Source organism: Mauremys reevesii, linkage group 11, assembly GCF_016161935.1.
Source record: "Mauremys reevesii isolate NIE-2019 linkage group 11, ASM1616193v1, whole genome shotgun sequence".
NCBI classification, from domain to species: Eukaryota; Metazoa; Chordata; order Testudines; family Geoemydidae; genus Mauremys; species Mauremys reevesii.
In genome coordinates this window covers 56,898,159-56,925,271 of record NC_052633.1, presented here as the reverse complement: position 1 = coordinate 56,925,271, position 27,113 = coordinate 56,898,159, and the positions used below count along the sequence as shown (strand labels likewise).

General features: G+C 39.4%; 1 protein-coding gene and 1 long non-coding RNA gene across 2 annotated transcripts in view; both read right to left on the bottom strand.

Annotated features, from left to right (window-relative positions):
- Positions 1 to 27,113, bottom strand: part of LRP1B (LDL receptor related protein 1B) — a 1,239,928-nt gene that overhangs the window by 283,956 nt on the left and 928,859 nt on the right. The window contains exons 42-43 of the mRNA XM_039494476.1: positions 15,649 to 15,838; positions 14,194 to 14,398 (exon numbers count right to left, since the gene is read on the bottom strand). Coding sequence (XP_039350410.1) covers positions 14,194 to 14,398; positions 15,649 to 15,838 — 395 coding nt within the window. The remainder of the gene's footprint in view (positions 1 to 14,193; positions 14,399 to 15,648; positions 15,839 to 27,113) is intronic.
- LOC120374591 lies at positions 601 to 10,308 on the bottom strand. Its single transcript, XR_005586161.1, has 3 exons — positions 10,286 to 10,308; positions 7,332 to 8,289; positions 601 to 705 (listed from the first exon to the last, which is right to left on the bottom strand). It is a non-coding gene; the product is annotated as an uncharacterized LOC120374591 (long non-coding RNA).

Sequence of the window (27,113 nt, the reverse complement as noted above, 5' to 3'; positions counted from 1 at the left end):
GTCAATAAGTTTCATGAGTTTCTCAAAGATGAAGGTTTTATGTAGCAGCCTCCCCTGAGAGAAAGACTTTCAGTCATGAAAAATAATAGCAAAAATGACCATTAATCCTAAATATTTATTTTAAAAACTGCTTGTTGCACTGTATTTATTCAACAGAGGGGACAGGAGGGAAAGAGAAACTGGAATGTGTGCATTCAGGGGAATGTTGAGGGGGTTTAAGAGGCAAGAGAAATCTGGAGGATAGGAAGGAAGGGGAAACTGGTTTGTATTCTCAGGCTGCCCTTCATTCTACTCTGGTGAAATGAAGCCATAACCTAGCTGAACTGGCCAGTATGCTCTGGCTGCTTTATGCTGTTCCAAAGTGGCATAAAACAGCCAGAGCACTTCATGCCATGCTCCTTCCTGCATTATGTGCATACCTACACAAGAGTTATTGTTGCTTCTAAAAATATGTCAGTTCTCACTTGATTTCCGCATTCCATCCAATGGAATGAGTTTGTATAGATTAAGGACAGAGGAGTCCACAGAGGCTTGGTTCCAGAGCAGTGTAAGCAGTTATAGGAGATAACTATAACAGCACAGCAGCCAACCCACTGCACCTTCATTTAATGGCAGACACTTCATAGGAGAATTCAAGGAAAACTCTGCAAAGTTCACTTCATAGAGTTCCTTGGGTCCTTTTGTTCCCTCTCCTTCAGGGTTTTACTGTGAAAACATACAATACATACTTTTGGTAAACGGTTCAATACCAAAAATACTACTGTAGAGAAGTTACCAAGAGATTTGCAAATTAAAATAAATAATCTTTGTAACCCACATATTAGTAAATTCTCTTTCTTCCATTTAGACCTTGAACATTCCTAGATTTCAACCTTTAACCTTTGGTGGATTTAATGTAATTTTAGGGAGTTAGACCCCCAATCCTGCACTGGGATAGATGTAAGTGCAGGAGTCCAGATCACAATTCAGGATCACGTTTCATTTTCTGAACACACTTTTTTTTCCCCTTTAAAAGTAAGATAGGTGGGATAGTCAATACTAAGTCAATAGAACACAACAATATGCTGTGTTTTGCTTGTCTCACTCAATGTGCTGATGTGTGTAGAGGAAGGCAGAGGTTTGTATCACAAATATTCCTTTGTAACTACATTGACAGAGGCGATATCAGGTTGGGGAAATGCGGGGTCATGCCCCTTCTCCATATTTCTGCCTTCCGTTTAGCAAAGCTAAATGTTCCAAGGGGACCCATCCAGAGGGGCTGCTGCAGACTCTGCCTCACAGGGCAGTGGGGGTGCGAAAGGCCTCGGGCCACCTCTCACAGGTCCGCCCAGCAGCGAGGAGGCAGCAGCTCCCCCTGGCTGCGGCACTCACTGCTACATGGGGCTGCTTCTCCTTCCCTGCTGCTCGAGTCCTAACAGTTCCCACTGCCTACTTTGCAGACCATCCTGAGGTGAACACCCCATGCCTTCTCAGGGCAGAGGCTGCTCACCCACTCCTACAGCAGGGGCTGTGCCCAGGAAACTGCTCCCCTAACACTGCAGCATTAACTATAAGCTCTTTGAAACTTTTACTTGCTCTTGTTTATACAATCCTAGCACAATAGGACTCTTATTCTGATTGAGGCCCCTGGATATTACTCGAGTGCAATTAATAAACATTAATAAGGAAATGTATACAAAGTGTGAACTGTGGCTTCCCACCCATACATATAAATCAAATAGCTAGGTAAGCAAATGAAGCACAAATAAGCAATTAAAAAAAGAAATTACCTTTAAAAAAAGATTTCAAAATTCCAAGGGCCTGAACAAGGTACAATTCAACACTGGGAACAGTGGCAAAATCTGGCCCAAAGGGATCATTTTAGAACATGAATTAAAAACATTTGTTTTCCAAATGACACAGCTATCATTTGTTATTTGCAATTTTTATCTTCTGAGAGGGGAAAATGTCCAATGTTATTTCTGTACTGATTATTTCAGTTTTTACATTTAAATGATGCAGCATATTGTGACAAGCACTATTTTATCATTTTTACTGCAATAAACAAAGCATTAATAACTTTTTTCAAAATATATTTTAACAATTAATTTAAGACATCTTGAAATATCCCTTACAGTAATAGGCATATTGTGTTCTTTTGCTCCGAGCTCTTATCTTTTTCTGCAGATTATTTTAGTTTAACTGTCAGTGGAGAACAATAGTGTTGTCATGTCCATCCAGAGATGAAGTCTTTTAAGAAATAGCTAAGATTAGCCCTTTTAAAAACGCATATGATATTTTTGCAAAGAAATCCACATGTACAAAAAAAAAAGTCTAAAATATACATGGCCTGAGAGCCAGGAGCTGCTGTTTTCTAATCCCAGATCTGACACCGATAGGCAGTCTGAAAAATGTGGATAATAATGACCTTCCTTCCGAGGTATAGCTACTCTTTACCCAGTTTTACTAAACATTTTCTTCTGTTTTAAAATATATTATTGGTAGAATCTTTCAAAACAGAAGAAACTTCTCTACAATCACAGTAAACTATCTATTTGAGCAATTATACAAAGGTCTATCGCACATCCATTGTGGAGGAACATAAAAGTGAACACATTTTTTATCTAGGAATTCCTAGACCTGTGACTGACTCTTATTACACCAATCTCAGTCATTTTACTGGTGCCTTGCACTTCCCCGTCTGTTTGGTGAAACCACTTGACCATTGTCATATGCTTAAGACCAAATACAGCAAATAAATCAGTTCAGGAAACGCCCCCATGCCTGCACAGAGCCAGACTGAAATCAATAAGGGTCCACACATGAGGTGTCAGTGAGATAGTCCCAAAGAGTGTACAAACTTTAGCAAATCAAGTCCTCAGTCCCTGATTGAGGCCTTTAGGGACTAAAGCAATACAAATAAACAAATTATTCAAAAGCACCAGTCAGCAACATATTGCTGTGTCATTAAAGGCCCCCAAACAATGATTAGTGTCCCATTGTACTTGTCACTGTACAAGAAAACAACACAACAACCTTCCTGTGCCCTAGAGAACCCATAATCTAATATTGTACACTGTACAAAATATGTGAATAAATAGATGAATGAAGGGTGAGGATATGATTGAGGCAGCAGTAGAGCTCAGAACATTTCTTACTCATTTAATTTCCTTGCTTCTTTCACTCTGTCCCACCCTTCTGTAATACATGGGATGTGCCTCCTCTCTGCAGATACTGGAGGTGGTTCAGTGCTGTTGCTAGGCACTTGGCCAGGCCTCCTTGTGTACCCTGCCAGAACACTCATTCAATGCTATATAAAAATAACTCTCAACAGGACATTATTAAAGCAGCAACTAACTAAATAATTACGCAACTGCATGTAAAACTGCTCCTACCACCTCAATTATTGACTGAGAAATAAAAACAAAATAAATTTCCCTTGCTTAATAACATCATCCTCGGGTAGTAGACTTTTCGGAGCCGTTGCTATCAGAAGAGAAGTCACCTAATAAATATTGCACTCTGCAGCCCTGCATCTCCCACAGTTCTGAGGCACATCGGAAGTAGTGAGTAATGTAATCAGATAGGGAGGGAAGAAGAAAAAAATAAAACACAAAATGTATCCTATCAGAAATTTATTTTGGGACTACCTCATTCAGTACCTTCTTACCTAATGTAGGGAGGCGCCCTGGCCGCCCGCCATGCCTGAGAAGGACGAGCCAGACCAGGCGCCAGAGTGGGCGGAGCCACCGCCACCTGTCCCCGCCCCCCAGAAGTCAAGGGGCGGGACAGGAAGTATAAAAGCCCGGCCCCAGTGCTCAGTTACGGGAAGGCTGCCGGAGAGGACAGACGCCGGTGCTCAGGCTCCCGCTGGGCCCAGCCTTCCCTGTGCCCGGTATCCAGAGGAGCGCTGGCCTGACCTTCCCCGGGCCCGGTACCCAGAGGAGCTGCCGGAACTCCCCTATGCCCGGTATCCAGAGGAGCTGCCTGAGCGTCCCCTACGCCCGGTATCCGGAGGAGTCGCCTGAGCTCCCCTCCGCCCAGTATCCGGAGTCGTCGCCTGAGCTCCCCTCCGCCCGGTATCCTGAAGAGCCCATGGTCTGGGACCCACTGGATGACGCCTGCGAGAGACAAGTACCTAGGGAGGGGGAGATTGGAAGTGGCCCGGGGGTAGCCGACCCCAGTCTGGCTCCAGGGGACCCCGAGCCAATGTCAGTGTGTTGTGGCCAGGATCCTCACTGATTGCAGAGAATCTTTGCCGCTGCTAGGGCCCCAGGCTGGAACGCAGTGGAGTGGGAGGGCCTGTGTTCCCCCTGCCACCCTTCCAAGTGTGGCAGACGCCCCCTTCCCCCTGGCCTGACCAGGGCTTGGATACTGTGTGTGCTCAGCCCTGCTGAAAGGCCTGAGCTGGGACTGCTTGTTGCCCCGCCCTGCTCCAGGGCCGGGCTTATAGACTCTGGGTTTGCTCACCCCCTGCTGAAAGGCCTGAGCTAGGACTACTCTTATTGCCCGCCCTGCTCCAGGGCCGGGCTTATAGACAGTGTGTTTACTCGGGCCCTGCTAAAGGGCCGGGACTCTGCCTTGTTCAGAGACTATTAGTTTGCTCAGCCCCTGCGGAGGGGTCTGAGCCCGAGACGGATTGCTGCCTGTAGGGAGGCGCCCTGGCTCCCCGCCACGCCTGAGAAGGGCGAGCCCCTTACCGGAGCCTTACACCTAAGGATGCCTCTGCAGTGGAATCGAAACCTACTGTATAGAGTTTGATAAATGTAAGCGACCAGCTTGGCTTAACAGTGAAATCCTTGCTCGTCCTAAACACAAAAAAACAGCTTACAAGAAGTGGAAGATTGGACAAATAACCAGGGAGGAGTATAAAAGTATTGCTCAGGCATGCAGGCGTGAAATTAGGAAGGCCAAATCACACTTGGAGTTGCAGCTAGCCGGAGATGTTAGGAGTAACAAGAAGGGTTTCTTTAGGTATGTTAGCAACAGGAAGAAAGTCAAGGAAAGTGTGGGCCCCTTGCTGAATGAGGGAGGGAACCTAGTGACGGAGGATGTGGAGAAAGCTAGTGTACTCAATGCTTTTTTTGCCTCTGTTTTCACAGACAAGGTCAGCTCCCAGACAGCTGCACTCTGCAGCACGGTATGGGGAGGAGGTGACCAGCTCTCTGTGGAGAAAGAAGTAATTCGGGACTATTTAGGAAAGCTGGACGAGCACAAGTCCATGGGGTCGGATGCACTGCATCCGAGGGTGCTAAAGGAGTTGGCCGATGAGATTGCAGAGCCATTGGCCATTATCTTTGAAAAATCATGGAGATCGGGGGAGGTCCCAGACGACTGGACAAAAGCTAATGTAGTGCCCATCTTTAAAAAAGGGAAGAAGGAAGATCCAGGGAACTACAGGCCAGTCAGTCTCACCTCAGTCCCTGGAAAAATCATGGAACAGGTCCTCAAGGAATCAATCCTGAACCACTTAAAGGAGGGGAAAGTGATCAGGAACAGTCAGCATGGATTCACCAAGGGCAAGTCATGCCTGACTAACCTAATTGCCTTCTATGATGAGATAACCGGCTCTGTGGATGAGGGGAAAGCAGTCGATGTGCTATTTCTGGACTTTAGCAAAGCTTTTGATACAGTCTCCCACAGTTTTCTTGCCAGCAAGTTAAAGACGTATGGGCTGGATGAATGGACGGTAAGGTGGATAGAAAACTGGCTAGATGGTCGGGCTCAACGGGTAGTGATCAATGGTTCCATGTCTAGTTGGCAGCCGGTATCAAGTGGAGTGCCCCAAGGGTCGGTGCTGGGGCCGGTTTTGTTCAATATCTTCATTAACGATCTGGAGGATGGTGTGGACTGCACCCTTAGCAAGTTTGCAGATGATACTAAACTGGGAGGAGTGGTTGATATGCTGGAGGGTAGGGATAGGATACAGAGGGACCTAAACAAATTAGAGGATTGGGCCAAAAGAAATATGATGAGGTTCAACAAGGACAAGTGCAGAGTCCTGCACTTAGGATGGAAGAATCCCATGCACTGTTACAGACTAGGGACCGAATGGCTGGGCAGCAGTTCTGCAGAAAAGGACCTAGGGGTTACGGTGGACGAAAAGCTGAATATGAGTCAACAGTGTGCCCTTGTTGCCAAGAAGGCTAATGGCATTTTGGGTTGTATAAGTAGGGGCATTTCCAGCAGATCGAGGGATGTGATCATTCCCCTCTACTCAGCACTGGTGAGGCCTCATTTGGAGTACTGTGTCCAGTTTTGGGCCCCACACTACAAGAAGGATGTGGATAAATTGGAGAGAGTCCAGCGGAGGGCAACAAAAATGATTAGGGGGCTGGAGCACATGACTTATGAGGAGAGGCTGAGGGAACTGGGATTGTTTAGTCTGCAGAAGAGAAGAATGAGGGGGGATTTGATAGCTGCTTTCAACTACCTGAAAGGGGGTTCCAAAGAGGATGGATCTAGACTGTTCTCAGTGGTAGAAGATGACAGAACAAGGAGTAATGGTCTCAAGTTGCAGAGGGGGAGGTTTAGGTTGGACATTAGGAAAAACTTTTTCACTAGTAGGGTGGTGAAGAACTGGAATGGGTTACCTAGGGAGGTAGTGGAATCTCCTTCCTTAGAGGTTTTTAAGGTCAGGCTTGACAAAGCCCTAGCTGGGATGCTTTAGTTGGGTTTGGTCCTGCTTTGAGCAGGGGGTTGGACTAGATGACCTCCTGAGGTCCCTTCCAACCCTGAGATTCTATGATTCTATGATACTGTATGAGGATCATGATGCTGCTCTGCACATTTTCTCAAATGAGGCTCAAACATTCCCAACCCACAATGCCACTAGGAACCCTGTAGAGGAAGCCCAGATTCCTTCTGGGAACATTTTCTTGATATTTTGTGTGCCATCTGTGGCAAGATTTTAACATTTTGTTTGCAGCAACTTTGAGGCTCTATGGCCCTGGCATTTTGGATGGAATGAGACTAACAGAATCCAATAGGCATGTGTACACTACATGCTGGAGATTTTGCTCTAGAGAGCTATGAACATTTGTTTATGCCACAACCTTTCCAATGACTGCTGACTACCGAGACATGGAACAGAACAAAAAACAAAACAAACACACACATATCTTGGGCAGAAATATTTCTGGATTTCTAATGATATCATTTTCCTTAAGAGAAGTGCAGCATAGATTCTCATATAGATAGAAGTACTAATTCTGAATCCCTGCATTTCAAAGGGAATGACAACTAAAAAAGCAGTATGCCTAATTTAGCCATTATGATTAACCTTGACATCTAAAGCTATTCAGTTGAAGAATACAACGTATGGGCACGAAGAATACTGCTAGGGCTGGTACCTCTCTTTCTATGGTGCTTGGCTGTAAGACTCCATCCAAATCATCCTGGATAAACTTTAGTGTAACTGGGATCGTCAGATGTGCTCCGCATAAATATAATTTTCTGGTTGAGTTCTGTTGGGATATCAAAAGTGAATCAACGAGGCTAACAGAAAATCCTTTCTGATTTCTATTTCTCTTTGAATACTCAGGTTAATAACTGTATGTGGTCCAGGTCCAGATGAATAAAGGCTTCCTCTTTCAGGAGATATAGTCTATTCTGCACGTGCAGTGGAATCGCCTTAGCTGTTTCTATCAGATCCAAAAAATCGCTCTGCTGGGTGAGTCAAGGACTAGAAAGATGATCCTCGGTGCTCTTTTCTTCTTCTATTTCAGCAAATCTTTCACACGTGCACAAGAGTCTCTCTGCCTGGGCCATTATTTCCATTACTTGTAAGAGATGTTTCAACCTCTGGTTACTTCCTGATTGTGGAAAGGATATGAATTCATGCTTCAGATCATAACACAACCTTTAGTCAATAAGGTTTAGGAGGAAAATTTCTCTGTAGGAAGATTATTGCCTAATTGCTTACTACAGGGTTTCAGGAAACTCCCTCCAGAGTGGCTAGTACTAGCCACTGTCAGAGACAGCAAACTGGCCACTGATGTTAATTTTCATGTTCTTGTTCAGACTCACCCAATAGTGTTGCTTAATGAACCAAAAGGATATGTTGTCTGAGATTGTGGGAAATCCTATGGCACAAACTGTGAACTTGAGAAAGTTTATGCTTTCCCATAAGCCCTAAATTATCTCTTCTTCTAGTCATGCAACCCAACTAAAGATGGTTGCTTCCATAGTGAGTACGCCAGCGTGAAGAATGGACACTGGATTGGCAATCAGCACTTTCCTTACACTTATCTGCCCACAAATGAATATTCAGACTTGATTTGGGAATTACATCAGATTCTGCATTGCAATCTGGTGATAGTAGGAATGAGATACAAAATAAAAGCAAATATTAAAATACTATTATCTGTTACCCTAATAAATACAAAGCATATTTAGATTTTTTCTTAAGCAATTAAGATATTCCTTACTAATATAAATTCCAAGTTAAATCCATAACCCAATTTTACATTATGCTATAAAATAAAAATATCCCAGCCACTTATTATATTTTAATCTATATAAGTAAAATAATAACTGTGTGGACTTGTATTATATTGTGACTACACTCTCTTAAAATAGTGTAATAAAAATAAATTATGACTGAGTTTAATCAAAACATTAAACACATGAATAGGCTCGTTAATTTTCAGTATTAGCAAGTAAGATATATGGAATGGAAAGTTATGTTTCACTTTTCAAAACTAAAACTATATCTAAGCATGTTCACTGAACCTCGTTAGGAAGAAATTGTGCCTTGCTTAGCTTCAACAGTATAATTCCTATTTCGCAGAGATTTCCTTCATCGGTGGATACAGCAGATGCATCTCTTCACATTTTCATATGACTCTGACCTTGTCATCTACTAAGGTTTCCATACAGAAAGTCCCACTCCCATTACAGAACCCTGCCATTCAGACTGCTATAAGCACCTAGTCTTTACTAGGATCCCAGACCACAAAAGAAGATGTCATGAAGATTAAAATCCTAGAGATGAAGCAGGACCACAATTTTGGGGTGGTGACCCTACAGTGAATCTAATGAAGAGCTCCCTGCTTCCCACAAGGCAGATAGCTCACTTGGAAGTGGGCTTAGACATTTTAATAGGAGAGATTCCACATTAGCCGTCTCCAGAGGTTTCTGGTAAAGTTACAGAACCATCCCAAACTGAATTCAGGATTAGGGTCCTAGTGTTAAGCCAGGTGTTGAGGTTGCTGAAACAAAGAATGAGTCTGAGGAGCATATTCATGGGTATATCTATTCATCATCCAGGTCCTGAGGTACTCATGATGAATGTCAGTCTTCAGGGATGGGGATCACACTTAGGGAAAAAAACAGCATCTGAGATTGTGAGACCATGTCATGCAACAAGAAAAAAAAACAAAGGATCAGCTTTCTACAGCTCAAAGCAGTCAAGTCTGACTTTGAAATGTCCAAAGTTACATCACGAATGACCAGTCCAGTCTAATGCCTCCAACACTGAGAAATGTATCTCAATAACGAGAGATGAGAAACTAAAGTTCCAGTACTCTATTCACAGGTGATGGAGATAATTTCCTGGGAAGATGTAAACTTAGCTTCCATCAGAGTGGTTCATATAAAGGGAATACTAAACCAGATGGTGGCCTAGTTCAGCAGGCAATCCATAGAGAAATCAGAATAGAACCTGAACCAGAAGATATTCAGCCTAATTACAAACAGATTCAGCCACCTGAAAGTGGACCCATTTGGCACAAAAAAGCTAGACCAATATTTCACAAGAGATGCAGATCTCAATCTCTAGACACAGATGCCTTTGCTCACAGATGGCCCAAAACTCTGCTCTATGAATTCCCACCCCTTGTTTTGTTAAGGAAGGTGGGTTTTTTGTTTGTTTTGTTTTAAAGATAGGAACTAGCAGATGTGTCACTATTAGCACTTACGTGGCTGAGATGGTTCTTGGACCTAACTTACTGGGCAGGGAGACTGGATGTGCCATGAGCCCATTCTTTATGCAGATCATGACCGTCTACTAATGACCTCATGGATATGGAAAAGGAACTCCTAAATACTATATGCAGGGACATGCACAAGGAGGAGGGCAAATAGGGACCCCCAATAATAGTCAGGGGCAGAGAACTCTTCCAGCCCCAGGGCCGCAGCAGGGAGAGCAAGCGCCTATGGCCCCAGCGGGAGCTGACAGCTGCTCCAGTTCTGCGGTGGGGGTGGGTGGGAGGGAAGAGCACACTCCTCTGACCCCAGGCTGTGGTGGGGGGCAAAGAACATACCCCCCCCAAAGGGGGTTAAATTTCAATTCCTGTGCACGCACCTGACTATATGATTTTCTCTAATGGTAGTAAATATTCTTCTGGCTTCTAGACAGATTTCAGCTCTAAAGAGGTATTCCTCTATTTGGTCACAATTCATCACATAGTTCAAGAATCCCAGAGTCCCAAGCATTCCAATTATCCTAATCTTGCTCTACAAAGGTTTGGACACAGAATTTTGGCCCAATACTTTAGCGTATCAGGTTTCTACCCTCAGCAGTGTCCTATATGGAAAATCCTCTGGCTCCTTAGTTTCAAGATTTCTCAGGGCTGTTAGGCTAACACTTTTTCCCCAAAGTGAGATTGGCTTGTAGTGCTTCAAGTGCTTACAGTTCCCCTTTGAACCTTTGACATCTGTCACTCTCTTTAACTTGTCCATCAAAACTTGTTGCCATCACCTTAACCAGGGGAGTTTCAGAGATTGCAGCATTATCCATGCAACTCCATACTGCATTTTCTATAAGGATAAAATAGTTTTCATAGAGTCCTTTGTACCGAAAGTGAACACATTTCATGTTTCAAAGAAAATAATCTTTCCTTAGTTCTATCTAAATCCCTGAATCCTACTGTGAAAAGATGACATAATCTGGTTATTTGTAAAGATCTAGCTAAAGTGTACTGAATCAAAAAAGATCAGGATCAATGTTAGTCTCTATTCACCCAAGGTCCAGGCCTCAAAGCATCTAAACAATCTCTGGCAAAATGAATCAAATTATGCATCGTGGAGACATACAAGGGGTCAGGCAGGTTTGTTCTTCAGGGAAATAAAAGCTCGCTCTACAAGATCCTTAGGAGGTCGAGGCTGTGTGCCTCATATAGCCAGGGTAGAGGCTAAGGGTACAAAGTACAAACACAGCCTCCTATGAGTACTGCTAGGCAAAATTCTCCAACTCTGGTGCACCGGGCATGCACATACCTACATGGAATACATGGCTGCATCTATCTGAAGAAATACAAAATAAGGTTGTGCAAGAACCACTAGTAAAATTAAAGTTCTGATGCAACTATTGTCACCAAGAAACTATAGTAGTTTGAGGTTTACTTTGCTGTTCTCATTTCAGGCAAAATTTAGTCGGACTTCCTTAATTTATATTAAATTCAAAGGAGCAAATTTTGACTGAATTAAGACTGCAGATTGTCCCTATTTAAACATTTGGGGAAAAAATGTATTTCTATAGAGATTTAACAGTAAAATAAAAAAGTGTTCTGTAGTACTTTCATTAATGCTAAAAATACTACAATAAATACTGTCATATGAACCATATGACATTAATGTTGGGCAGTGCTGGAAATGAGGAGGACAGTATAGGTGATGATACCTCTCCGTCTCACTACTTCTGCCAGCTGTAAACTGGAAAAAGCTGGAGCATACCATAACTTCTGAGGGGTACACAAACACTTACTTTCCAATTCCAGCACTCCTGATGAGGCTAGGCTCACCTTTACTATCCCAGAAATAAAGGATGTATCTAATATACAAGATACAGAACTAACTAAAAAATAAACTATGGACACAGGTCACCCACTCTTATTCATGCTAGTAGTTCCTGATTCAACTAATACCACTGAAACTAATGGCAGTGCTCATGGAGCACGGTATATTCCAATGTGAGTAAAAGAGTAATAAAATTGAGCCCTATGTTAATACAACATTAGGGTGACACACTTATACACAAAAGATGTTAGAAAATGCAAAAATTAAGGTTTTCACAGTAACATTATGTACATGGGATCCATAATCCTGGTCTGTGTCCTAGCCGCGCTGGGCATAACTTGGGGTGAGAAATGCAAGTTCCTGAGGTAAAGTAGAGTACATCTCTCAATGCTCTGCTCAGTGCTGGTTATCCACTGTCTACCTACAACCAGGGATTACTGGATGTTGCGATGCCACAGACACAAGTATGCTAGGTTCTGTGAGACATCTCCATCTCTCTCCACCCGCAAACTTTCTGGATACTTTGCACCTCCAGAGAAGCATGAGGAAAACTGAAAGGAGGCCAAGTTCTGGTATAGGATGTATATTTATATTTAAATAGTCTAATTAATAAACAAAAATATATATGCATTGTAGCTGAGTTAATGTTACTGAATAAATTTAGAGCTTTTGCATTTCCTGAACATTTAGTTTTGAAATATGTAAAGTTAAGTGCTACAATAACAAAAGCAGATTTTTATGGGGGGTGGAGAGTGTTTGTTTTTTGGGAGGATTTTTTGCATTCAATTTTTTTCTTATTTTCTAAGGAAATGCAAAGATGCAGCTGTCCATTTATGTTAGTCTGCAAGTGGTCCAAACTAGCACATGGTTCACTGAAACAAATTGGGTGGCAGGGAAGAGAGAGTTCCCACTTTTATTGTTATTGTTTAGCTGCTGCATTTGTCTTCCAAGCTGGAATCACAAGGCAGCGTGTCTGAAAAAGCAACACACGAAGGCAACATAAAAAGACAGAAATATAATTTGCATTTTTGGAAGACTGCTGTGTGTTTTAATGACACATTTACATTTCTCATTTGCACTGTGATGTAACAAACAACAAGGTAGGGATATATCAGGCTCTGTTAAAATCTTAGCAGATACCTAGTCCTATCTGATATTTCAATACTTATAATATTTTTTAATTTAAAATTTTCTGCATACCTAGCAGTCTATTACGCAGCAAGGACTATTTCCAGACAGTTTTGAGGTATGCTTTCTTTTGTCTTTCCCTCCATCCCAACCCCCACCGCCCTCATTTCTAAAGTCTTTCTGGGTCAGAAATACCATAAAAGATTAAAAGGGATTTTGTTTTATTTTTTTCCCCAATCTCCAATAAATCTAAAATAGCTGAATGGACTTTTCCTCAATATTTCTAAAAAAACAAAACAACCTCATTCAGCAGCCAAATGAGTTAAGTTGCTTCTTTCATAGTATTTACATATAAAAATAATTCCTTTTAAACATAGAATCTGAACCATGAACACCTACATTTAGAAATATTAATGCATGCATGATTTGGATAATGACACAGAGAGCACACTTATAAAGTCTGTGGATGGTACCAAGTTGGGAGGGGTTTCAAGCACTTTGGAGGACAGGATTAGAGTTAGGTTTAGGGAGAGAATGATACAAATACAAAATGAAAAAGAAGGAGTACTGCAGAAAAGGATCTGGAGCTATAGTGGATCGCAGACTAAATATGAGTCAACAATGTAATACTGTTGCAAAAAAAGCAATCATCATTCTGGGATGTTTTAGCAGAGTGTGGTAAGCAAGACATAAGAAAATTCTTCCACTCTATTCAGCACTGATGAGTCCAGAGGAGAGCAGTCAAAATGACTAAAGGTCTAGACAACGTGATCTATGAGGAAAGATTGGAAATATTGGGTTTGTTTAGGTTGGAGAAGAGAAAACTAAGTGGGGGCATGATAACAGTCTTCACGTATGTAAAAGGTTGTTATGAAGAGAGTGATCAATTGTTCTCCTTACCCACTGAGGACATGATGAGAAGTAATGGGCTTAAATTGCGGCAAAGGAGATTTAGGTTAGACATTAGGAATATCTTCCGAACTGGAAGGACAGTTAAGCGTGGGAACAAATTACCTAGGGAAACTGTGGAATCTCTGTCATTGGAGGTTTTTAAGAACTTTTTAGAAAAACACCTGTCACAGATGATCTAGATAATACTTAGTCCTGCCTCAGTGCAGAGGACTGGACTAGATTTATCGAGGTCCCTTCCAGTCCTATGATTCAATTTAGCCACTTTGTTTATGAATAAGAACTAATGGAGAATTACTGATTCATTAATCTACAGGCAGATACATAAGACCTTGATTTAGTAAATCTAAACTTTGGTTGATTTAAAGAGACTATCCAAAAAGTACAACCATATATATATATAATTCCATATATCAATACTTTATTTGTTTTACTTACATATCTCTGTGACCCATCATATTCACACCTCTCTATTTTTCCCAGGCTGCCATCTGAAAAGTAGAGTTTCTCTGCACTGTGATCAATGGTAAGTCCATTTGGTGTGAGGATATCAGTACTGATAATAACCTGTGCATTTTTCCCAGAAAGGGTAGATCTCATGATGCTTGGATGCTGCTCATTCCAGTTAGTCCAAAACATTAAACTGTATTAACATCAAAATAATAATAAAAAGCTTTAAGCTAAACTTGTTATTTTACTTCCTATATTAATTCTACTTATAAATTAAGAATCTGAAAAAAACATGTACCTTCAAATATAGTTATAGTTTATATAGTATTTTCAATTACATTATAATAAAGATCAATTATTGCAATTTATCCTGTTTTAATGAGTGATCTGTGATTCTTATGATCTAATATTTTAAATAGTGCACTATTCTCTAAATTATGCAAATCAATTATTTGTAACAATGGAAAACAGGTATGACAGTCAATAATTTTCAAATTATAATAGATCCTTGACTCATATGCGAGCATGGACTTTTTGTCTTCCCACAAATCTTTTGAGTTTTTATCCTCAATTCTGTCACCTGTGTTTGGTTTTTTTTTCTCTAAACCAGGGAAAATCCATCTACCCAGGGCCCTCCTCACATCACTTATGCCCTGTAGTGAGAGACATGCTACAAGGAGAGTAGATGCTGAAATACTGCAAATGGGGTCTCTAGGGTCTGCTTACTCAGACTTTAGTGGATGATGTATATTTCACAAGAAGAACATACCTCTCAATTTACATAAAGTTACTTCAGAGTCTGTGCTAGATTACTGACTGAAATGACTTAGGTTTTAATGTGCCATAAGAGAAGTTCAATTACATATATATTGATTTGACTCTCAGTGGTACATGCCCTCCTAAGACACAGCAATTTTTTTAAAATTCTACCTTTACAAGTCTAAATTTAGGCACCCATTTGCCCTTTGACTAGGACATTTACATGGGCACATATATTAGTAAGACAAGAAACTGAAGTTTTATTTTAAGACTGTAAAATATTTGTATTTCCAGCTTTTACTTAAGAAATTTGAACTGTATAATACAGAAGCGAACAGCTCAATGGAGAATTCTTATCCTTTCTGTTCTACCGTAAATATTTCAGGCAGGTTTTCTTATTTTTTCAAACATCAGCTTGAAGGGTTTTTGGTGAAGCATAGTACAAAAACATTTGAGCATGATCGTCTATCTAAAATATTATTTGTATTAAATGAGACATTTTAGGATTTCTGGAAATGTTTTAAAAAATAAAAGCATGCAATTTGGCTCCTGAAACTATATTTAGGCATCTGCCTGATCTTCAAAAGTGCTGAATACCACAGTTTTCACTTACATGAATGGGAGATGCTCAATGCTCAGCACTTTTGAAAATTCAAAAACCAGTAATATAGATGTGGTACGTACTTTTGGCATTCATCAAGCGCTAATACATGTGGATGATCATCTTCAGACATTGTTATTACTGCTTCCCTGTTGAAAGCTCCTCGTCGTTTCTGGTCAACTGTATGTCTTGTGATAGATGATGTAGTAGAGCTGGTCCAATAGAGAGTATCCCAAGCTCTATGATAGGCAAGTCCTTCCACAGAACCTACATCTGATAAAGACAATTACAAAGAAAACAAATTACTTCTTGCTAGCAAAGAAGGAGAATTTTTTTTCTAAACAGTACTCGTTGAATAACACAGTGGTTCAGATATTTTAGCTCTTCACATGTCCCACTTTTTTTATTCCAGCATCACACATTGAAATCCAGAGAGATTAAATGATGTATCTTAGGTCACACACAAAGTGTGTGGTGGAGCTGGGCTTGAAATCCAGATCTCGTGTCCCACTACAGTGTGTTAAACAGAAGATAATTTCCCCCCTCTACATGGTCATTCCTCTCTTATCTTATCTTAGTAACTTTCAAACTAAAAATGTTGTCAGTATCTTTAAGCTTATATATTTTTTCCCCAAGAAACACTTTCTCTGTCCCAAATTATTTTAAAGTTTCCTATCACTCAGACGCAAACAAATGGCACAATAGGGAGTAGGAGATGGTGGAACTGCAACAACTTACCAGGGAAGGAAAATAAAGAATGGATTTATCTAACTTTTCATCTAACTCACAATATCCATGATTCACAGGAAACTTCAGTTAAGTCCCTTCCTGTTCCCATTGTTTACTTATGACCTGATTTTAAGATTCACTGTGCACTCACCATTTCCACTGAAAGCTATGGAGGACTTATAAAAATCAATCCATTCAACATTAAAGAAAATAAAGGAAAACCATGGAAGAATATACAAATATCATCTGGTGCTAAACATATATGATACAAAACTCCTGTGAACTGTTAAATCCATTAATATAACATTTTTAGTACAATACTGCCAGCCAATATTTAAAAAATGGGGACCTTTTATGCAACAAGTAGTCAAGTGAAAGTCTACAACTGACACTGAAGGCAGAGTGAGTTCACTTTTTTTCCTCGCTAATTATACTTATTATTAAACAGTATCTGAGTACATATTTCTAAATTTAGATATCCATTTGCATTATATGGATGAGAGATTTCTTTTTTTCCAATGTTAACTAATTGTTTGTTTTCTATCATCCTATGTGAAAAATGTGAGGAAGAAACAAAAGCAAATGAAATTAATAGCAAGCTAAGGAATACCTTTAATACTGTCAAGAAAAGATAAATTGCAGACTACCGATTCCAATAAATAAAAGTGACACTGGAAGAAACTGGAGTAATTATTTCTTACTATTGCGTTCCCAATCACTTAGGCAACATAACTAATACTCTGATTGTTTTATCTATTTAGTATTTAACATAAAAAACAGATTTAGGCAGAAAGTTAGATGCAACATATTACATTTCTAGATTTTTCTTCAATGGTTCATTTTATAATATGCAGTATTTATTATCTTGATTATTATTGTTTATATTTGGCATTGGGAAGGGTATTATTTTCATGCTACAAGTAATCTATAGAGAACAGACACTCATCAAAGTAAGTTAATTTACTTTATCTACAGTACTTCATAAACACAAGGCAACAAAACCATATTTGCTATGAATGTGTCACTTTCACTGATGCATAAAAATTTTTTTTTCAAAAGTCTCTAGAGGTGATCCTGGCAGTTACAGGCCAGAAAGCTTATATTCAGTACCAGGCAAAGTTGTTGAAACTATAGTCAAGAACAGAATTATCAGACACACAGATGAACAATATACGTTGGGGAAGAGTCATTGTTGCTTTTGTAAAGGGAAATCATTACTCAGATTTCTACTAGAATTCTCTGAGGGTGTCAACAAGCATGTGGACAAGGATGATCCAGTTGAGATAGTATACTTGGACTTTCAGAAAGCATTTGACACTGATCCATACAAAAAGGCTCTTAAGCAAAGTAAGCAGTTATGAGATATGATGGAAGGTCCTTTCATGGATCAGTAACTGGTTAAAAGACAGGAAACAAAGGATAAGTGAGAATAAATGGTCAGTTTTCACAGTGGGGAGAGGTAAACAGCGGGGTCCCCCAAGGAACTATACTGTTCAACGTATTCATAAATGATCCTGAAAAGGGAGTAAACAGTGAGGAAGCAACATTTGCTGATGATACAAAATTACTCAAGATAGTTAAGTGCAAAGTTGATTGTGAATAGTTACAAAAGGATCTCACAAAATTGAGTAACTGGGCAAAAATTTGACAGAGGAAATTCAGTGTTGATAAGTGCAAAGTAATGCACATTGGAAAACATAATCCCAACTATACATACAAAACGAAGAGGTCTAAATTAGCTGTTACCACTCAAGAAAGAGATGTTGCATCATCATGGGTAGTTTTCAGAAAACATCTGCTCAACATACACCACATCAGTCAAAAAAAACCCTAACAAAATGTTAGGAACCATTAAGAAAGGGATAGATAATAAGAAACAAAAATGTCATAATGTCAACACGTAAATCTCTGGTACACCCACACTTTGAATACTGCATGCAATTTGTGTCACCCCATCTCAAAATAGATATATTAGAATTGGAAAAAAGTACAGAGAAGGGCAACAAAATTATCAAGGATAGGGAATAGCTTCAATATGAGGAACAATTAAAATACTGTGTTCAGCTTAGAAAAGAGACAACTAAGGAGGGATATGATAGAGGTGATAATATCACAAATGGTTTGGAGAATGTGAATAAAGAAGTGTTATTTACCCCTTCGCATAATACAAGAAAGAGAGATCACCCAATGAAATTAATAGGCAGCAGGGTTAAAACAAACATAAAGAAGTCCTTCACACAACGCACCATCAACCTATGGAATTTGTTGCCAGGAGATGTTGTGAAGGTCAAAAGTATAACTGAGTTAAAAATAATTTGTTCGTGGAGGATAGGTCCATCAATGGCTATTAGACACGATGGCCATGAATGCAAGCCTAGAGCCATGTTCTGCCTCTGAACCTCTAACTGCCAGAAGCTGGGACTGGATGACAGGGGATGGATCCTTGATAATTGCACTTTTATGTCAATTCCCCCTGAAGCGTCTGGCACTGGCCAGTTCTGGAAACAGAATACTGGGTTAGATGAACCATTGGTCTGAGCGGTATGGCCTTTCTTATGTTCTTATTATCTACTTTTCTGAAATTTCTCCCTCTGGCTACTTTTTTTCAGACTTTCCCCTAGCTAAACTTTCATGCCATGTCAACAAGGAACCACTTGTATCATTTTTGAGCTAAAGCATATGATATTCACTCATGGTCAATATATTTCCTCAGTTACTGCAGTACATAAAGAAGATATATGTTCAAGATGTCTTTCATTTTCTTTTTATAAGGGTTAGTGACCTCACAGAATACTTTATTACAATATGGTGCCAGCTTAAAAAGAAATATACATATGTATATGGATCTATTAAAGCAAATATTAAAAAAAAAGATAATTAAAAGCACAGAATTCTTCTCCTCTGAAGATTTATAATTAACATGGATTTTTACTCTTGGGTCTTAGCTGCCTATAACAAGATAGGCAAATAACAATCAATTCTAGCCTTTCTTCTAATAATGTCTCTACTACTCCTTTCAGATGGCTTGGACACTCTTGTTTTATAGACTGGAGGAAGTGCAAGGGCTTTTAAAGAAATACTTGGGATGTCGATCCTGTCCACCTGACCTAACAGACTGGAAAAAAGATTTATTCCAAAGCTGTAGCAATTAGATAGCTAGATAGCTAGATAGCTAGATAGCTAGATAGATAGATAGATAGATAGATAGATAGATAGAAAATTCAAACCTCATGAGAGACAGGACTCAAACATCGAAGACATTACTAGAAAGAGAAAATTAGCAGGAAAGAAAATTTTTCAGTCTTCTGAATAACATCTCCACTAATCTTCACTGATTGGAAGAACATGCAGTGATAAAAGAGATGGAACAATGCAGGGGTGGATTTTAGGAGAAAAATCCCTAAGAAAAATCCATAGGAACACATAGGGAAAAGACTACTGATTGAAGCACCTTCCACCAAAAGGAGATGTCTGAATATACATGAAGGTTGGGCTTGCCTCTGGTGATTTGGTTTCTTGAGGTTGTGTATGCTTTTGCTATAAAACAACAAATCTGTCTGATAAAAGAAGTGATAGAAGAATTTTTATGTTTGCATTTTGAGTAAAAGAAAAAACGGAATTTATTTCTGTACTGTTTATTTCAATTTAGTAGGATCCTCTCAAAAGCTATGCTCTCAGGTGTAAATTGAGAGATTCTGGATACCAAAACAGGCCTTTAGACAAAAGGTCCTTTCTTGGAGGTACAGGTAGTTTAGGAAGTTGGATATCTAATGTCTCCCCAATCAGTTAAAAAAATTACTCTCTAAAATTTTGTTCTTTCCAATATATTGAAATTTCTCTGAACTACAGGAATGGGTGGAAGACACCACTTTTCAGACACAATTTATGACCACTGGTTTGTGAGCATAGATTTTACCCCGAGAGAGGTATTGTTTTTTGTAAATCATGGATTTTGTGAATTAGATGGAAAGTAACCTTATGCACAGGTGAAATGAAATGAAATTGACCATTAAAGGTATAGGTAGCCGGTACCAATCAGAAAAGTCCAAAGGTTTCTCTACTTCATGACAGGGACCAGCCCTGCAGCTAGGTGGCCTCAGGAATGTAGCCTGAAGCCACCTTTGTGCCCTGCCTACCCCGACAAAAACTGATCAGACAAGGCAGTTCTGCAGAAACTCAGAATAGGGTCCTATGAATTTTAACATACAAAGATGAAATGCAGTACAAACAGTTATCAAATAAATGTTATTCAAGTGTTAGAACAAAGACTCCTAGAAAGCTATGCCATGGTGCCATTTATGGAAATATGCAATCTGTTTTAACGTAAGACAAAGACTACAGTTGGTGAAAAAAATCTTATCATATTTGTAAAAGATATGATTGAAATGGCAAAGAACCAATGAGACAGTGATGACAATGTTTCATCTGAAGGAGGGTAGATTTCATACAGTGTTAACAGAAAAAATGAAAGAAACATCAATATAAAGATGATACTACCGGGATTTTGAACAAAATGATGTTCATCAACAAAAAGATGATCATAGGTGGAGAAAAAAGAACTCCTGAAGAAATCTCAGCAACAGACTCTCCTATTGATATAGCCTGCAATCAAAGAACCTCCAGTGAAGTTTTTTTCAGCTAACCAATTTTAGGAAATTAGCCACTAAAGACAACTATCTTGAGGGAAGAAGCTCTCTCAAGAAAACATCACAACATTAGGCAGTCAAAAGTTAAGCCGACAAAAAGTTCAGCTGACAAGTTTGTAGATGAGAATTATGTTTACATAAGTATCACAAAGGGAGTTAGTGAAATAATTATATTTTGCTTCACTCAATAATAATCAAGCATTAGCACCTGGATGAATCTGATATGTTTGACTTAAAGACAAGAAATAGAAACTATTTATAGTATAAAAATTGTCTCAGCTACAGATCAATATCAAAAACATCTGGTGAACCTTATAAGTAGCACAGACAATAGTCTATTGATATTTGAGTAATTTCCATATTTGTCACCATGCACCTTTTGTTTCATTACCCATGAAATGCAATGCCCTCTCATGACAAGCATAAGCCACTCATAACTTTAAAAAGTTCAGTCCACTAAGTGCAAACCTATAGCGGAGGTGTTTTTAAGATAGTTATATGAGATCTATGTTAATCAAGTATTGATAAAATATTAATGATGTAAAATGCAGAGTATTAACTTTTTATTTGATAAGTGGTCAGTATTAAGTGAATGAGTAAATATTAACTATTAAATTACAATAAACTGTGTAAATTGTATCATCTGGCTCAACTGGTAGTGATCAACGGCTCGATGTCTAGTTGGCAGCCGGTATCAATCGGAGTGTCCCAGGGGTTGGTGCTGGGGCAGGTTTTGTTCAACATCTTCATTAATGATCTGGATGATGGGATGGATTGCACCCTCAGCAAGTTCACGAATGACACTAAGCTGGGGGGAGAGATAGATATACTGGAGGATAGGGATAGAGTTCAGAGTGACTTAGACAAATTGGAGGATTGGGCCAAAAGAAATCTGATAAGGTTCAACAAAGACAAGTGCAGAGTCCTTTATTTAGGACAGAAGAATCCCATGCACTGCTACAGGCTGGGTACCAACTGGCTAAGTGGTAGTTCTAGAGAAAAGGACCTGGGGATTACAGTAGATGAGAAGCTGGATATGAATCAACAGTGTTCCCTGGTTGTCAAGAAGGCTAACAGCATATTGGGCAGCATTAGTAGGAGTGTTGCCAGCAGATCAAGGGAAGAGTTTGTTCCCTTCTATTTGGCACTGGTGAGGCACATCTGGAGTACTGCATCCAGTTTTGGGGCCCCCACTACAGAAAGGTTGTGGACAAACTGGAGAGAGTCCAGTGGAGGGCAACAAAAAAGATTAGGGGGCTGGGGCACATGACTCATGAGGAGAGGCTGAGGGAACTGGGGTTATTTACTCTGCAGAAGAAAAGAATGGGGGGATCTGATAGCAGCCTTCAACTACTGAAGGGGGGTTCCAAAGAGGACGGAGGATGGAGTTAAGCTGTTCTCAGTGGTGGCAGATGACAGAACAAGGAGCAATTGTCTCAAGCTGTAGTGGGGGATGTCTAGGTTGGATATTAGGAAAAACTATTTCATTAGGAGGGTGGTGAAGCACTGGAATGGATTATGTCGAGAGGTGGTGGAATCTCCATCATTAGAGGTTTTTAAGGCCCAGTTTCACACGCCCTGGCTGGGATGATTTAGTTGGTTTGGTCCTGCTTTGAGCAGGGAGTTGGACTAGATGACCTCCTGAGGTCTCTTCCAACCCTAATCTTCTATAATTCTATGATTATTCTTTCATCTTTAGGATACAGATAGCAGCCCAAAATTCAAGTAAATCAAGATTATAGTGTCGAGACTGACCCAGAGAAAATGATTTGATGCACTGGCATTGCCAGTATCACATGTTAGAACTAAAACTAAAACCTTCAACTCCACTTTGAAATTATCAGGAACACTGGTGTTATAATGATTAGCCATTACAAAACTGTAATAAATTTGTGCTATATTACGGTAATTTACCATACACATTTTAAAGATTATTCCATAGCACAACCCTATTTTCTGTTGAAAGTAACCTGTCAGCAGTTATTCACTCATTATGAAATATGTGAGAAAATATCTAGTTAGTTCACTGAACACTGCAATTTGGGGAGTCAAACCCAAAATCTTTCTATAGGATGAAAATCAGGGGATTTGTTGTTTACTATCAGTTTCATATATTCACACTATCTTATACTGTTTTGAGATAGTAAAGCACACAGAAACTGGAAATGAAAAGAAATGCATTTCTTTCTCTGACACATTAAATTAAAACATTGATAGCATTAGATGCCTACAGCACTGGTTAAATTTATTCTACCCATGAAGCAACAGTTTATGATTTTCAAATGAATAGCACACTTAAATGAAGGGAACATTAATACAATATGATATTAATATACAAATCCTCACATTATTCACCTGCCACTGACATTCTGAATTAAATCAGTAATGGGGTGTATAACTGATTAAATATCTACACAACAGAAAGCAACAGCTTATGATTTACAAAGGCAATGGTAGAGTGATCACATCATTACATTGCCAAACGCCATCTATCACTTTTACTGAATTTAACGAAGATGGATTACATTCCGCAGATGACATGCAACCTATAAATATTGTCATTCTGATCTTCATCTGACTTTCTTAGCGAACAGACAAGCAACAAATCAATTATTGAAGAACACCTATTAGAATCCCTTGTTATTCAGCATATGTGTGTCCGTGTGGGAGGGGAGAATATTGCTGAAACTATCTAATGACTAACTTCTGAAATTCTAGCTCATCTCATTTACTATTTAAAATTCTGCAGGAAGATTAAATTCAAAATGTTACTGGTTTTTGTACTTTGACTAGGGCTGGGTCGCATCAACAAACCTTTTTGCATTAATTCCACCTTCTAAGCTACCTCAATTTGTTCAACCACACAGCAAATTGTAAGGCAGGAAACAATAATGTTCATCTATATAAAATGTAAAACGTTGCTTTGTAAATACTGAAAGAGAGTAAACGTCATAAGAACAACGAGCACAAGCAACACACTTACACCAAAACTTCTGGGGATGTTTTAAAAGTACCTACCATTAAGCACCTGCTATAGTCCTTATTTACTGTACTCTCCCATTTGGTTTTCACAATTTACTTTTTTGGAAACAAGTCTGTCAATTGCTTGAATGGCCCAATCACAGGAGATCAGACTGCTTTCTGACTGTGCAAGCAAATTATCTTATTGTAATAGATAACAGGTAGTCAGTATTTGATGTCTAAACTGAAGATTATGCCTCAAAAGCAATACAACATCTGAGACCCGGCTTAAAATTTCACACATATTACCAATTTCACAATCAGAACTTTAACTGATTCCATTATAGGTAGCTATAAGGCAAGAAGTCATTCTTGGCAGAAAGTAAAATTCTTGAGACAACAATAAACTGTAATAAAAGAATGAATGGATAGCATTTTGTTTCTGAAACTAGAGGCTGATTTGATTATTTATTGCTTCTCTCATCGCTGAGCTGCAAAATGAGCCCATCTTATTCAGAATATTTTAAAACTCAGAATATCTCAAATTTGGCACAAACAAATTTAACTAGTATATACTAACTACACCATTTTTTTTTGCCTATGAAAAATTCATGTAGACATGATGTCATAAGGACTAAGTTTGTGTATGTGATTTCAAGAGCTGTGCAATGTGACACCGTGTGACATGTTACATTAAAATTCCTTCAAATGCTGATGTATTAAACTTTCTGATCATACATAATAAACATAGCCTTCAGGGTTCTGCAAAGCAACAACCAGCTTATTTTCAATAGCTACACTTCATGTTACTTCAAGGAGTGAATAATTCTAAGACCGAGGGGAGCAACTTGTTCACAATTCTCTCTCTTTTATTCAGTGCAATCATATTTAAGATAAATATATAAACACTGATGTGACAAAGTCTCTTTTGGCACATGGCAAAAAAAGAAAGTTAAAGGATAATTGTCAGTTTACCTATCTTTATTCATATAAAGGTGATGTTTTAACATAACCATAAAATATTTTATTGGCCAAAATTATTTCTCTTCAGAGGCACTGATGTAAAAAAATGGGTGAATGTACTGTACCATAGTGACAGTGCCTGGTGTGAATTGTACCTTTATAAGGCATGATAACTATAAGGCCACTGGAGGAACATGGTAAGAGGTTACTCTTGCTATACCTTTATTTCCTACAATTCTGATTCCTGGTGTTTAGGTCAACTAGCAGTACCAGCAGTGGTAACCAGATTCTACCCAAATATGGCTTCTTCCTGTACAGGTGTGCTGAAGGGGAAGGGCAAACATTTCATTTACATTGTATTTGAGCCATCTGGTTACCGAAGATTTTGATGCTTTCTTCTGCTTTACTTTGACATTATACAGTATAAGGAAGGCATTTTAATAAGGATGGTTTTCTTTTTGTTAGATTTTAACTTCCCTGTATGCATATTTGCTTTGCTACTCCTCTTTTAGACTGACTGAGTCAGGGCAGAAGGAAAGAACAATTTCTTGTGAGCAATGCAATGGAAAGCAGAATTGATTTTAGGAATATATGAAAGATTCAGGCAAAACAACCCCTTGTCTTCACAGCATGTATCATATTGACATTTCGTATAAAGTGCTGTAACCGTCAGATCAGAATTAGTGATCAATCGAAAGTCAACCTAAATGGAAATTAAACAGATGCCACAGGAGAATGTCTCAAAGAGTGGTCTTCTGAGAACTTCCAGGAGTAGACTGAACTTAATGGGACTACTCTGTAGATCTTCTGTGGGTTGATTAGTGTTACTGTTTTGCAGGATTCTTTTAATATGGAGAATCAGGGAAATATTTTTAGGATTGTCTATTTTTATAAATGGTTGCAATGATAAAGCTTAACACTTCAAAAAGATGTCTAATGCCTAGAAGTATGGTGTCTTGGATAAATTCTAATACGTGACAAATTTTAGCTGATCTGGATTTAATTTTATTTTCTCAGCTCTAGTGGCTAAATCTGGCCCAGCTTCTAGTTTTCTCATATGCAGCAAAGCTTTTCCTCAATGCTAGCAGGCTGAGGACTATTGTTTCTTTAATTGTCCCCTTTTACCAGCAGTACGATCAGTCAGCACAGTCTTGGCTCTAGGTGGATAAGGAGTCCCGGTACTAATGGGAGATTCAAGCTGCAGAGGTGAAGCCAGAATTTGCAAGGCCAGACTGGAACCACTAAGATTACTTGTGCCTTGTCCTGGTTAATTTTCCCCAAAGTCCGTGACATCAGAGAAAAAGGATTCAAGATTCCTGAAGGTCAGGCTTAGGACAGTACAGTTTCCTTCTGTTTGATGACTTTTACTCTCTCTTTGGCTGTCTATTAGATGAAAGACACTTTTTGACCTTCTTTATAAGCATGGCTTTATTCAGCAACACTTCACAAAGTTTTCTTCTTGAAGACACCATCAGGTACTTTGCCTAACGGCACACTTCTTCGGCTTGATCCGAAAGTGTCCACCTACAACACTGTTGGATGCCACAGATTGGATGCCTGCAAGGGTTAGTGCAGGCAAAGACCCATATGATACAAAATCTGCAGCCATGGTGAGTTTTATAATTTTGGTTTTCTTGGGAAGGTTCTCAATCGGGGGTCTGTGTGGACTAGTGTGGCCCAGGCAAAACATGCAGATATGGACAAAGCCTGGAGCCAGAGGGCAGCAGATGTAGCTTCATAATTCCTCCAGAAGGCTGATTCCACTCTTCAGTCCATTGCTTTTATTTAAGAAGGAACGCTTCATCTGCTGGTATGGTTGTGTCCTTGACCTGGGGAGCTACAAAAGATTCCACATTAGAGAAGCTGATGTAATCCATTGTGGATTTAAGGACTAAAAAAAAGTTTTGTGCCGGCCTGGATAATCTCTGAAGTTTGTGGTGGCCCTATTAGGATTTAATAATTTTGTTCAAAGCAAAGAGAATGGAAAGGCAGAGTTCTTTTTTGGGGGGAAGGAAGGGCACAAATACTTCTTAGTAGATTCTCTGACCTGTCTCTTCCCTCCTCCATGTTAAATTTGGGAATTAACTGTATTAAACCCTTTTTACTATGCTCAGGATGTGGAAAGCTCATCCACTTAAGTTATTTTGAAATCACAACCCTACGGTCTGTTTCCTTACTCAATCTTGACTGACTGGACCAATCCAACCATGGAAAAAAAGTTCATGTGAAGCCAATGTAAAAATGTAGTA